The following is a 14,344-nucleotide window of genomic DNA, read 5'->3' as shown; positions in this document are numbered from 1 at the left end:
CAAAGACCCACTCATCAATAGCTCCTCTTGTTAGACTTGTACAGCATAAGCACCAGTTATTATGTGAAATAGCTATGCAATTTTCTTCAGCTCCCAGCTGTTATTTATTTAACTTGAGTTTATTACCCTCCATGCTTTTATATTAAAATGTTCATTCATTTCTCTCTTCTGTCTCCAGGTCGTGGTGTCTACGACAGTCAATGTGGATGGCCATGTCCTGGCAGTCTCTGATAACATGTTTGTCCATAATAACTCTAAGCATGGGCGGAGGGCTCGGAGGCTTGACCCCTCGGAAGGTACGCCCTCTTATCTGGAACATGGTAGGCAAATCATTTTCATTGGTTGGCATTGTTACTTTAACTGTGAATCTATTTGGTTTCTTTCTTCCAACTCCACCACATTTTCTACTCTGTTTCCGATTTCAAATGTTCTGTTGAACAATACTGATACCAAGTATTTAAAGACAGGAAGATATCTTTGAGGCCTTTCTTGTTGCACATCTCTCTATCTTGGAAATGGCTGATTTATCTTTCCTTCAGGTTGAGAGGGTCAGGGAGAAACCTGGACCACTGCTTTATTTTAAGCCCCTGCTTGGTGAGAAAAAAAGGGGGGCCAACACAGGGTAACAAATACTATGATACATTTTGAGTTTACAACTGACTTGGTTGTATAATGAACTCCATCCTCTTTACGATCCTGCTGGTGTATCTCTATAACTTCATATGAAACTTCATTTAGAGATAAAATCCAAAGTCTGGGTCAAAGGCATTTTCTGAAGATGAAGCCCAACTAAATGTCCCTCCTGTGCCTTGTGCATAATCCTCCCTTCATCACCGTAAGATAGAGTCTCCTTTCTGTAGGTGGACTTTGTTTTGGGGAAAGTTTGTCTTGAATTTATGGCTAACTAGTGGTACCTTTGAGAGAACTGGAGGAAACCAGATAAAAATTTGAATCAAGGAATGTGAATGCCACTCAAAGGAACCATGGGCTAGATTGAATGTACACCTGAATATTTTTGTACTACACGTATATATAAGGTATACATCCTTCCATCTGTCCATCCATCCATTGACCTATCCTTCTACTCATCCATTTATCCATCTATCCGTAATCCCTCTATCCATTCATCCATACATTCACTTTTCATGCATCTGTCTGTACATCCATCCATCTGTCCTTCCTCCATCCACCCATCCACGTATTCATCTTTTATCAATCCATCCATCCAACCATCCATCCAAGAAACAATGATTGAGACTATACTGGATACCAACCACTAGGCTAGATTTTCTCTTATCTCCTTCAAATTAGACTGTATACCCATTTCTCCACTTCACTTTCCAGTTTGCTAGGTCAGCAGGATTCTTTTTAAAAACACTACTGCACAAATTACCACCTGATTGCCTGATTTTTCCAAGGGCCATGAGCTGTCCATGATATAATTCATAAGGTAGAAAACTCCCTTCCCTGCCAGCATTCTAATTTAATAAACACACCACTATCATTATTTTTGCCTGATTTTTTTTCTGCATTTAACGAATACACAAACTGTACTTTTTATTAATTAGCCAGATGTAACACTCTTGGAAGGGATTCTTCATCACATCCAGTTTTACAGTTTTTTTTAAAGTAAACCATCATCTTTCAAAAGCTGCTTCTTTATGGTTTCATTAGTGCTGAGATGGATGGATATTACTTTTTTGCAGGAGGCCATTTGAAACACCTGCTCATGATTACATTCCTAGTTCCATTCCTGTACTTAAAATTATTCTGATCCTCACTTTACGGTAATGCTGCCTTTTTAATACCCTTGGAGTCACTTAAGGTATTGTATCACTAAAAGTATTTAGGGGAAAGGAAGAGGAAAAACTAGGCAAATACTCAGTGAGCACAATTTGGAAAGCTGTGGTTTAAAAACTGAAGTTTTGTTTTCCACTGTGGCTGGTTAGTTATAATTGTTACCATCCTGTCCAGGACAGACCTGACTGTCAGTTTGAAATGTATCAGTTATGGGTTCACAGTTATGAACTTGTGCTCCAAGTTCAGACCACAGCCGGCTCCCATTCCTGCCTTTGGGAAGTTAGGGACAGATCAAGCATCTCTCCCCCGAAACAACCCAACACAATCCAACAGAAATGACCTGCTAGAAAGGACACCTCTAGAGCATGGAGATCAGGACCATTATTTTGCATCATGATGTGGAGGAAAGAATCTTGAAGTAGGAGCCAGGAAACCTAAATTCAATTTTTAGTTTCACCTCTTGCCTTTATGTGACCTTGGACAAGTCACCTTACCTTTGGTATCTTTAGTTTTCTTCTTGGTAAAATGAAGGTGATGATCTGGGCATGTAACAACAACAAAAAAAATGTGTGTCTTGAGTGGGGGCAGGTCATGTACAGAGGGGAAGTGGGCTGGGTGGAGGCTGAAGAAGAAGAGCAAGTTCATGTTCTGCTGTCCTGTGGCCCCAGACAGTTGTGGCCAAAGGGACTGAGAGCCCAGTGGGAACAGATGTGCTAGTTTGGCAAGAATTAAAGCTCCTCACTTTTAATTGTTGGTAACTAATTATAAAACTTTTCAACCCTGAAGGGAGGAAGGGGGGAATGTCACTTAGCAAGAATATAGCCAAAGGCTCACAGTTGGAGATCTCTAGGCTAAAACATCTCTAGGCTTGTTCCCAACTCAAATATTTTTGCTTCTAAGTGTACATATTAATATTTCAAGTGGAATAGCATATCATTCTAAGTTTTAGAGACAGCATTTTATTCCTCTTCTCCAGCTCACCAGTCCACAAGTGGCCATGTTATTATTAACATATTGTTCAAGAAAGTGATGACAATTCACTGTTCGTTAGTGGTTAACCATCATTAGGGATGTCCTATCTTCTTCAGCTAGGGGGCCTCACTGTCACCAAAGCCTACTTTATTTCTCTTCAGGAGAATAAAAGGATAGATACCATGAGTTTCCTTGTAACAATAATACATGGAAATCTGCTTCTCTGCAGAATGAATCAACCAACCACTCAAAACCACCCACTCAGACACTTCAGGCTGATACATAAATATCTACTCAGCAAAGGGTGACTACTGAGCTCTTTCATTGGGGTTGTGTGGGAGTGGACTTCGATGTTAATGCATGTTGATTGGGGGTATGGTAATACTCTATCTGCCATTGAAAAATCCTGTTTGAAAGTGCCCTGTTTTAGATTTCCAGAACCAACCACCATACTCTTCGGCTGTGCCAGTCTTTCACCCCCTCCTCAGACAGCTACTATGCAGTGAGACTGCTAGTAGGTATTTTCACCTCCTAGGTGACCTGTAGGAGCCTTCATTTTTTCTCACTCTGGGCTTTTTACCATCTCATTTACAGGTAGCCTGAATTATTTTGAGCAACTCTGCACATCTCTATTTATAGCCTGCTTGTCAGATAGTTGGAGGAAAGTTCTCTTTCGTAGCTCATCTTTCTGCATATAAGTAGAAAAAAGAGACCATGCTTTACATTCATGCAGTCTTCCCTGTGTGACCCACGGACTTCCAAACCTCCATGCTCAAATAACAGCCCCTGTATTTCAAGTAGGAATGTTGACAAAGGCAAATTTATTTCATAGAATCTTGCATGGTCCAAAGAAGGTGAATCCTGGCATCTTGTAGCTCATGGTAATTGCTCTACCTCGTTTTTTTCTTCATTCATAAATACTGAGATTTTCTTTGGCTGGATATTTATGGGAGAGTTCAGGCCAGTGAGGTTTCGTCTTGAAGCAAGCAGTGGCTTTATAGAAGATGTGTACTGTGGAGAGAGGTAGCATTAGAAGGTGACTACTCTCAGGGTTTCAATTTTTGAAAAGCAGACACCTGGGGCCAAAGATGCAGAATTGTCCCCACCCACAGTGATGTGCAGCCCTAGCTTATGTGTTTGTACTGTCTTCCTGTCTCTTGGGCAAATTCCTGGGGACTGTGTGCTAGGGATCTTTAAAGGCTTGGGTGTGTTGATATTGTTATTATTGTTCTCTTGAGTTTCAGGTTGTGTTTACTTGAATTTCAGGCCAATTGTAGCATCAGTTTCTCTATTTTTTCCCTCTGTGGCAAAACGCGGTGCCCTCACAAAGCTATAGTGCGGCGACCCTGTCAGCTTGCATGCACTAACACTTTATTATCTAATGATCTAATATGCAACAAGGCAAAGTGCCGGCGCTCATCATTCTGACATAGAATGCCGGGAGAAGTGACTAAATTACTTTATGTACCATTAGCGCTAGCAGCTATGGTGAACTCACCGGCAGCATTTATGCAAATGCCTGTGAATACACTCTAGTGGCTTTGTCAGGATGCCTTCTGACAAGCAGTTTAAATGCTCATTTTTTTTAGGGGACTTTTTTTTTCTTTTTTGGTGGCATACATGTGTTTGTATCCCTCCCCATCTTCTCTTTCCCTCCACTCTCTCCCCTTTTTGGATTGTTCAAGGTCATGCCTCCTCCACGATCACTAGGAAATCAGCGGGTCCAAGAGCTCAGCGGGTCACTGGTAGGCACCTTCTCTGGTTTTAAGGCCCCAACTGATGTTTTTCATATTTAGGTTCTTTTTAAAAAATCCATATGATTTTGTACAGTCATCATGTTTATTTGAAAAATCAGGTTTTAGAAGGTGAACATTTTAATGTTTGTGAACTCTGATCTAAGATCCTCCTTAGTTTCTTCGCTCAAACATGGATGTTTAATTATTTTTTATTTTTTTAAAGATTTTATTTATTTATTCATGAGAGAAAGAGAGAGAGAGAGAGAGAGAGAGAGAGAGAGAGAGAGAGAGAGAGGCAGAGAGACAGGCAGAGGGAGAAGCAGGTTCCATGACAGGAACCTGACATGGGACTCGATCCTGGGAATCCAGGATCACACCCTGGGCCAAAGGCAGGTGCCAAACCACTGAGCCACCCAGGGATCCCCAACATAGATGTTTTAAAAACACTCCTGCTTTTTAAAATTGAGAAACAAGTCACATTTACTTTTTGTGGGCATCAGATACAAATGAATTACATTTCCCTTCGAAGTGGTTATACAGAGAAAGACATGATATATCAATGTGCCAGGACCCCAAAATGAACCAAATCTAAACAAAAGTTAGGGTTTAGTCAAAGTAGAAATACTTTGTAGAATAGAGTGGTGATAGAATCACTAGGCCCATCTCCTTGCTGTAATTACAGCGTTAGAGAAGCAGAAGCAGATTTTCCCGACCACCAGTTAGTTCTGACCTCTCCATTACAGTGTCCCCTTCCAGCTGTCCCTGACAATATGGTCTTATTCCTGCTCTTTAGCATTTGACCTTCTTTCATCCTTCTGCTCCAGACAGAAGCAGTTTTTGCTTCTGTTGGTTGCCCCTGGGTATCCAACCCCATTGACTCCCTGTGCCCAGCTGCACTTAAATTTGTTGTTTTATGGACATGTGGAGAAAGATGATTCAGGCTTGGGAAGATTACTCCAAATTGAGAGACAGCATGGAGCTCCCAATAGAAAGGAGAGATCCCACTCGTCTCTGTTCTGTGTAATGAGGCCCTAAGAAGTGGTTAGTAAATAGCAGTTGGATCTAACAGAGAAAGGATCAGGCTGTCTCATGGAAGATCTGGATTTCTGGACCCAACTCTGCCATGAACTAGTTGTGTAACTCTGGGCAGGTTACTTTGCTTCCATGGCCTCAGTTTGGTATGTGTTCAGTGAGATCTGGGTTGGGTTATCTCTAGACCTCCTTTTCTTTTCTTTTCTTTTCTTTCTTTACTTTTCTTTTCTTTCTTTTTTTCTTTTCTTTTCTTTTTTCTTTTCTCTTCTTTCTTTTCTTTTTTTCTTTTTCTTCTTTCTTTCTTTCTTTCTTTCTTTAAGATTTTGTTTATTTACTTATTTGAGACAGAGAGAAAGAGTGCACAAGCAGGGGCAGAGGGAGAGGGAGAGGGAGAAGCAGGCTCCCTGCTCAGCAGGATGCAGGACCCTGAGATCATGACCTGAACCAAAGGCAGATGCTTAACCAACTGAGCCACCCAGGTGCCCCTAGATCTCCTTTTAACATGTACAATTTTTTGGTACTCTGAACCAAAACCGCTGACACATGCCTCCCTCTATCTGGAGGTGCCTTTGGAGAAACAGGGCTTCAGGAGAACAAAGAAATGCACTGGCTGTTTCTAGTATAGTCCTTTCTTTGGCTCTCCAGCCAAATCATTTCTTCCTTTATTCTGAGCATCCAGTACATGGCGGGCACCGAGTTAAGGTACAGTAAGTAGCACAAGGCAGATGCAGTCCCTGTCTTCACAGAATTTATGATGTAAATAGAGAAGAAAGATATTAAACAAAATTTACAACCAACTCATAAGAGTTATGTATAAAAGGGGGACCATAAAAGAAGTGGGGAGGAATGAGGTGTCAGGGAAGCCTTCTTTGAGGAAATCACATTTATGCCCAAACATAAGAGCTGAGTAAGTTTTCACCAGGTAAAAGGGACAGAAACAAATTTTCAGGAAGAGGGGACAACATGTGCAAAGGCTGTTTTGCGTAGGTGAGTTCAAGAAACGCAAAGGAAACTAGGATGAGTCCTGTTGCTCCCAGTCACTGAGAGGATGAGGCCAGAGTGGTTGCTAAGGGCCACATTATCCAGGCCCATGTGAGATGCTCAGGTCATGGTCGGTGGCAATTGTGAAATGGTGTGAGAGGCCAAGCAGGGCTTTGATGAACTCATTTTCAATTACATGGACTCCTAGTGTGTCATGAAAGCCCAGGGCAAGATCACTCTGAGTTGCTTATAACTTTGCTCTTCCCTGCCGGCCTTTGGAAGCTCACCAGGGAGTTGGCTGTGCCTGGGAGCAGTCCCCTTGATCACTCCTCATTCTATCGATAGAGCAAGTGTTCAAAATAGGAAGAAAGTCAAACATTTTGAGAGTTCTTTTTCTAGATGCTTTTGGCTTATCAATTTGCTTTTTGCATATGTAGCTTAGAAAGAATTTACCTACTGACTTCTTCTGAACTTGTAGAGACTTTCTTAAGGCCTTTAGAATGGAGGGCTACATGTGGCCTACAAATTGTATATTCTTTGTCTAACCCCCAACAAACTAAAATTGAATGAGTGAATAGAGACTAAACATTGAAGAGAAATGTACCATCCCAAATTTCTCTCTCTTCTCCCACTATGGTGACAGCTCATGTCAAGTGAAGAGTCACTGAAGTATGGAAGGTCATCCAAGACATCCTATCATTTTCCAGAGAAGGAAACTGAGACCTCACAAGGGGATGTAATCTTCTCACATTCACATAGCTAATTTCTATCAAAATCCATTTAGTGCTCCTTGCCCATGGTATGCTGGGGGGGGGGGAGTTGAATTTCAGAGGGTGCACAGTTTTATGGTTGCTGGGTTACCCCAAAAATTGGAGGGTTGGGGTCCAGCCCTGATGCCTTTGCAGTTCAGGTTGGCCCAAGCTTGCAGCAGTCTCTCTGGGATTCCAAAGATCACGAAAGGAATGTCTGTAACATTTCTCCAGCTTCCTGACAGAAATGCATCTTCAACACACAAGGGCCAAGGATGAATGATGCAGAGCTTTACACTTAGACATTGGCCCTTCACATGACTGGTTTTGGGGCAGAAATCCAGCCAGGATCACTTGGGCAAGAGGATTTTGGTGAAGAGTCCAGGTTACTGTAGATAAATATTGATGTCATGCTTTGTTACTTCGAATGGCACATTACATCTTATCAATTGATTTTCCTACTTGAAAAAGCAAGACAGATGAAAGGACAGAACATTAGGGCTAAGAATATCCAGATGTGTCATAGAATATAGCACAGAGGCGCCAGATTTTCAAGCATCAAATCAGGTCTTTTTCTTTGTGAGCGGTGGGGAAGTTGTCTTTTGTCTTCCCTTGCAATAAAAAAGGACATGGCAAGAAGTCAAGATAACAAATACAGATGAAAGTGCAGACCAATTTTTCAGTGGATACCCAGAGTAATCCATGGAGTGGGTAACACCAGAAATCCTAACGTTGGGGGACTTGATAGCCAATAAGCTCTCAGTGTTAGGCAGATGAAAGAGTTCAGGAGCCACAGGTCACTGTGAAGCAGATGATCTGTGTTATCCTTATTTGAATCTGACACCACCCACAGCACCACTGGCAAAGTAGAAATAGTGTTCAGACTTTGCTGCCCTGCTTAGTGATGACCAGGCCTAGTGGTATTGTGTAGTATTATTATTATTGCTATTTGGGGGCTATTATCAGCTAACATTTACAGAGCATTTACTCTGTGCCAGTACTGGGGTAATTATTTTACTTATAAAGTCCTCGAACAAATCTGGTGAATTATAATGATTATTATTCCCATTTTACAGATGAGAAAACTGGGGTTTAGAGAGGATCAGTAACTTACCCACAAAACTAATTAGAATTGGACCTGAATCTTGACCCCTGGTCTAACTAACCACATAGCTCTGCATGATAATAGTACTAAGAATAATGACGGTAACCCCCATTGAGCCTTTCCTATGCCACGTACATAGTGCTAGATTAAAGAGAAGTTAAATTAACTTGTCCAGAGTTGCACAGCAAATAAGTAGTAAGCACTGGGTGTTATTCTGTATGTTGGTAAATTGAACACCAATAAAAATTAATTTATTAAAAAAAATAAGTAGTATATGTAGGGTTCAAATCCAGAGAGCCTGACTCTGGAGCTGTACTTTCAACTTGCTTGCTCTGTATATTATGCTAAAACTCTTTCCATCTCTTATTACACTGTTTTTACTTTTTCTCAGTACAAGGAAGACAATTATGCTAGTATCTTAAATAGACCTTTCAAAAGTTAGCCCAGAGTGTATCCTTTTTTTCTTTTTTAATGGCGTGCTGTGTATGTTTACCTTATAGCTTATTTTCCTTCAATAACCTATTTTTCCCAGGGCTATACCACAGTCTGTTAGTCAAATAAAAAAAAAAAAAAAGAAAAGAAAAAAACGCTGATTTTTTATGATGACTGGTATGTTTTCTAGGAGGTTGGCAAGATAAGAAGGAGGCCGGTAATATTTTATTTATTTGCAAGGATGTTCTAACTCATCTCTGTAAAAATCATTTGTTGACCATATGGACTCCCTGGCATGTATACAAGGTAGAGAAAAAAGGAGAGCAGGGGTGTGAGACCATGAGTTAAGGAACTGTCGGGATACTAACAGTCTCCTTGTTAGGGTGCCGAAAGGTTACTAAACCTCGTGCTACAAATAACATGGGAAACTGATATGTATTTGGGGAGGCTATTTTCTTATATGAATTCTTGACCAATCCATCAACTTTGGGAAACTTGCAGTATTTGGTGTTTTAAATGACCTAATAATTGAGTGAGCCATACCTAACTTATTCTAATGAACACAAAGTGTGTGGGGAAGAGCATGGTGGGAGGCAAGGAATGATGCTTTCTGCTTGTATTTTGGACCATTAATGATAGAACTTTTTTAAACCTATTTTTTTGTCTTATATTTGGTTACAAAAGCATTGTAATTCCAATTGTGCTTATTTGAATAATTGATTGTTCCAAATTGAGGGCCTTTCTCTACCTACTTGCCACAGGAATGTCCCTCACTTGAGAATTTCAGAGGCTTCAAGTGATATGAACATGGAAATGAAAGCTTCTGTGTACTGGTCATTAATCTTATTAAGAGGAGATATTTAGGGTCAGTGACTAGGAGCGGGCTTGAAACATCTTTGTTTGAGCATTTTCAGTTATACCTTCATAAATAAATAAAAACGGATCCTGCCTCTACCTTGCTGCATGACTCAAGTATGTACTTTGATTTTCTTGGGCCTTAGTTTCCTTATCAATTAAAGGAGGAGCTTGATAGATTCCTTCAAGTCCTGAAGATTTGTTGTTTGAATTCAGTTGATTGTGTGAGAGGTCTTCTGTCTCTGCCCTGGGGAGTGGCCACCACAATGCCAAGGTGATGGTCATTCCACAGGATAGATCTTAGGCCAGCTTCCCATCACCTTGAGCATTACTGCAAGAGATTAACAGTGGGTTCTAGGAGGCCCTAGAAAAGTCCCCATGTGTGGCATGTACAACCACTTAGGTAGCTCTCACCCAGAAATTCTCTCTGAATTTCTTTAGCTGAGATCGTAGTGTTGAAACCACTTGAGGGTTAGCAGTGAGCTTTTAGACTGTGTTTCCCATGCAGCATGTGAGGTGATTTTAGGTGATGAGAGGAAAACATTAAAAAAAAATTAAATCATTATGTGTCTATCTTGATGCATATGCAAGCAAGCAAACAAACAAAAACATAGTACTCCAAAGTCATGATCTCTGTTATTGCTAAGGGCAAGACTGAATTTAAAGAAAAAGAAAGTCAATCTAAACAAAAATAGCTTCTAGATTAATTAATATTAAGTAGGTCATAGTGTAAGTGGTACTGGGATAGAACAAAATCAGGACTGAAGTTTGGGAAAGTGTTTTAGAGGGCTTAAGGGTTGGGGAAGTAATAATTCTTTCAAATAATCAGGAAACAGTGCAGGACCCTGGGAAACAATTTTTTTAAAAGAATCAAATGTTGTTTTATTTTTTTTTAAAGAAAACCTTTTAGTTTAGTTTACCATTAGAATAGACTTACTGTCCTCGTAGGATTTTAAAAATCAAAATGTTTCCCAAGCTGTTAACTCAGTTTTTATTTTTAAACGAGTTGTGTCTATATGTCAGAGGGCAGAAATTAGTGTGGAAAGGAGGATTTGAGTCAAGGGAGAGAATCAGCCAGGGTCCACCCAGGCAGCACATTATGATAATATATACGGAACCAGCTGGACACTGAGCAAAGCTGACATTGTGTTGTCAGGGGCAGAATCGCCCATCAATTTCCGAGATAGAATTTGAGTTCAAATGACAGAAAGAGCAGCAACTGTGTTGAAACTGATGCATGGGGGAGGGGGTGGGCAGGCAGGAACCAGCCAGGCCTAAAGACAGGAAGTGCTGGTACCTCCGGAAGGGGGTGGCTCTGTTTTCTCATCTGGCTGCTACCCTTCCTTCTAACCTTAACATCTGTCAGCAAGATCCACCTGGGCCTTTGCATGATTAGAGCCCACTGCAGGGGGAGCTTACTGGTGCTAATTTTAGCTCCCAAGAGCATAGAGTCCCTGCTGCTCCACTGGGGGCCAGATCAGCCTAGGAAAATTAGGATAACAGATTCCAAGGAGCCACTGCTTTTCCATTTAGGAAGTGCAATGTGGATGTACTCATGATTGTTAATAACAAGTGGAAGAGTTCTCAACTTTTAAACTACTCTGTTTACTTCCTTAAAATCCTGACAACTCTGATGATTCTTCTCTACTTCATTCCTTATTCATTCATTCATTCGTTCGTTCATTCATTCATTCATTCATTATCTATTTAGCATATGCTTATTGATTGCCTATTGTATTAAACAATAGGGATGCCAAGATGAACAAGGCAGGGACAGCTCTTGACATTTTGAAGTATATAGTTGTGTGTGTTCGTGTGTGAATATTATGCAAATAATTACAAAAAATAATTTAGAATAACTTAAATTGCAACGATGGTAAGCACTATAAAAGAGAGGCACCAGACTGCTAAGAGAGCTTTAAACAAAGGGACTCAGCCAAGTCTAAGGAATCAGAGACACTTTTAAAATACAAATGAGTAGCATTTTGTCAAGCAAAGAAAGAGAGAGCATTTTTGGCAGAGGGATAAGCATGTCCAAATTCCATGTGGAGGCAAAGTATTAGACACCTGGTTAAGAGGTGTTAAGGGTTAAGAGGAAAGGTGAGCTAGGTCTGAGATCCATTTTATGAAAGAATAGCTTCGAGAATTTCCTGTAGATTGGTTCCTCTATGACTTGGAGATATGGGTCCAATGCATCTTCTTAACCACAGACTAATAGAATTCTTTGCCCAGTAAAATGCTAGTAGGTTTTAGACACTGTTTTGAGTTAATGATATGATAGCAACTTTTGAGCATTTACTACCCAATAGGATTAGGGCTAAGCCCTTTGTATCATCTCTATTAATACTCTTAACCACCATAGGAGGGCAGTACTATCATTTTCTCTGTTTAGCAAATGAGGGAAACTGAGGCCATCCTTCAAAGATTTGGCTGTGGCCAAAGAAAAAAAGAGTTCAGTTTTTGCATCTGTAGCATTTGGGCCTCCAAGTAGCTGACATAAGGCAGTCATCACCACTGTTCTTTCCCACTGTTTAGTTAACGCTAATCTCCTTACATTGGACTTCAGAGGTGGAGAGAAATTCTCTTGCTATTTGATCATGTAATATAATTCCTGCTTCAATTGAAGCAAATTGACGAAGTTACTCAAAGGCAAATTGAAAAGCCAGATCTGTGCTAAATCCCCAGGGTTTGTTAGTTGGCATGTGCAGTGATATATGGGAAGGTGCTTTTCTGGGTTAAGATAAAAAATCCTGGTATCACGTCACGCTATCAGGCACCCCATCTTAATCTCCCTGTGCCAGCCCTGCAACTTGAAATACTCAGTGGACAGAAATGAAACTTTATAGAAATTAGGTGATCATCATCCTTATCAGATGAATATGATTCCATCAGTATGATTTTAGCATCTTCAGGAAAAAAAAAAGGTGGGGGGGAGATTTACCTGGAGACGAGCAAGAAAGAGTCTGAGAGGTGGACTGTAGGACTTTTCAGCCAGTCTGCCTTGGGCAAGTTGGCTGGGAGATGGCCTAGTAATTAAAATCCTGCTTAAACATATGCTGCTGGTCAGTCATAGTAGAGGCACCGACATGGGAAACCAGACGGTAACCAGAGAAGGAAAAGAAAAGTGAAACACAAAAGTAACACTCTGGAGCCCGCAGGGTGCAGAAATAGATCTGAATTGGACGAATACTTATCTGACCACTAAGCATGAAAGCGGAACCCAAGCACTAATATATTTTTATCCCAATCTGCAAAATTAATCAATATTTTATATGTGAACATATGCTCCTGTGTTGCTGGCTTATTTAATTGACAGTTGCAATCAGCAGGACACCAGTTATTCAAACCCACATTCTTCACCTGTAGTTCTGGGGAGACATGCAGCAGGAGAACACAGGGAATAGAGGTGCAGGGAATTGGGGCCTCGTTTCAACCCGTCAGTTTCTCTCATTGACCTTGGGGCAAAGTAAGAAAAATTTCAGAGGATGAGCATATGTAACATAGGTACAAATAGTAATAGACTTTGGCTGCTATTTAGAATGATTAAAATGAATGTGGTTGGTACAAATTGAGAGCTTTCTTAAATTCTTTATTATTCTTTGTCTACTTTGTTGGGGGGGGGGGCAGAGATTGAAAGCCAATAGATTGTAAGCATCTATTTGATGCCCGGCCTGAAGCAGATGTTTTTGAGTACAATATGCATGGAACTGTGGATGCGGGGACTGTGTCCCAGCAGTTTCAGAGTATTTTATCATTTCTTTGTAGAGAAGGAAAATACAGTTTTGGTCATTCTTTGCTAAAATCTTCTGGCTGAATCATCAAACTAGCTGTGCCCTTCCAGTAACTATTATGTGCAACAAATCAATAAAGTCAGATCTCAGATTCTTTTACCTTTCAACTTTGGCAGAATCCTAGAAACTCTTCTTGATTTGGTTAGCGGAAGCCTGTGGAATTCAATCCTTGTTGCTCAAAAGAAAAAAAAAAACAAGTTGGAGAAAATGTTATTAAGGTACTGTTTTAGGATAACCTATTTAGCCAGTAAACTTTTATTATTTTCTTTGTATGCACAAAATTCTATAATGAACACCATTGAGATGGATAATATCCAGATTGAAAATGAAAGTTAAGGGGACTGCTCTAGACTTTAAAAATGTAAGTTCTCATAGTACTGCCACACTTATATTTGATGTTCAGACTTTGTGTGTTTAGCAGCCCAACTTGTAACAATAGAAATGCTTCTAAGCCTGGAAGTCTGGCAGTATTTCCAGTGTTCCTGTGTTTAAATTGGCACCTGTGGTATTATATTAGGATGCCATTTTTTTTAACTTGGAAATAGAAGAAGGTAGAGAGAGATTTTACTATAACTCATATGTGGGGCTGAGTCTTAGGGGGAAAATAACTTTGCTTGGAAATAGAGTAGTAATATTCTGTAAAGTTAATAAATATCTGCACTCTATCTTGGGAATAGGAATTGCACAACTAAAATTTTATGGGATTTTGGCTGTAGTATTTGCATGATTGAAGTGAATGTTTTAGCCAAACTGAGCAGAAATTTTAGATAAATACCAAAATTGAAGGGTAGTTTGTGTGTTTTAAATATTTGACTTTATCAACCAGTGTGGACTCTCAAAGTCTCAAGTTCAAGTGAGTCTCTCAAATTCAGTTACCTCATTTGTAAAGTG

At 40.2% G+C, this 14,344-nt stretch overlaps 1 protein-coding gene across 4 annotated transcripts in view; it reads left to right on the top strand.

The window, feature by feature from the left end:
- EBF1 (EBF transcription factor 1) overlaps positions 1 to 14,344 on the top strand; it is a 385,879-nt gene that overhangs the window by 262,515 nt on the left and 109,020 nt on the right. For 2 of the 4 annotated variants that reach the window (XM_055325553.1, XM_055325552.1), the window contains exon 8: positions 179 to 296. In XM_055325553.1, coding sequence (XP_055181528.1) covers positions 179 to 296 — 118 coding nt within the window. Of the gene's footprint in view, positions 1 to 178; positions 321 to 14,344 lie in introns of all 4 variants that reach the window. The other 2 variants (XM_055325551.1, XM_055325550.1) reach the window with 1 other exon arrangement.

Source organism: Nyctereutes procyonoides, unplaced genomic scaffold (assembly GCF_905146905.1).
Source record: "Nyctereutes procyonoides isolate TBG_1078 unplaced genomic scaffold, NYPRO_anot_genome, whole genome shotgun sequence".
NCBI classification, from domain to species: Eukaryota; Metazoa; Chordata; class Mammalia; order Carnivora; family Canidae; genus Nyctereutes; species Nyctereutes procyonoides.
Note: the sequence above shows the minus strand (reverse complement) of the source record. Positions and strands in the feature narration are given on the sequence as shown.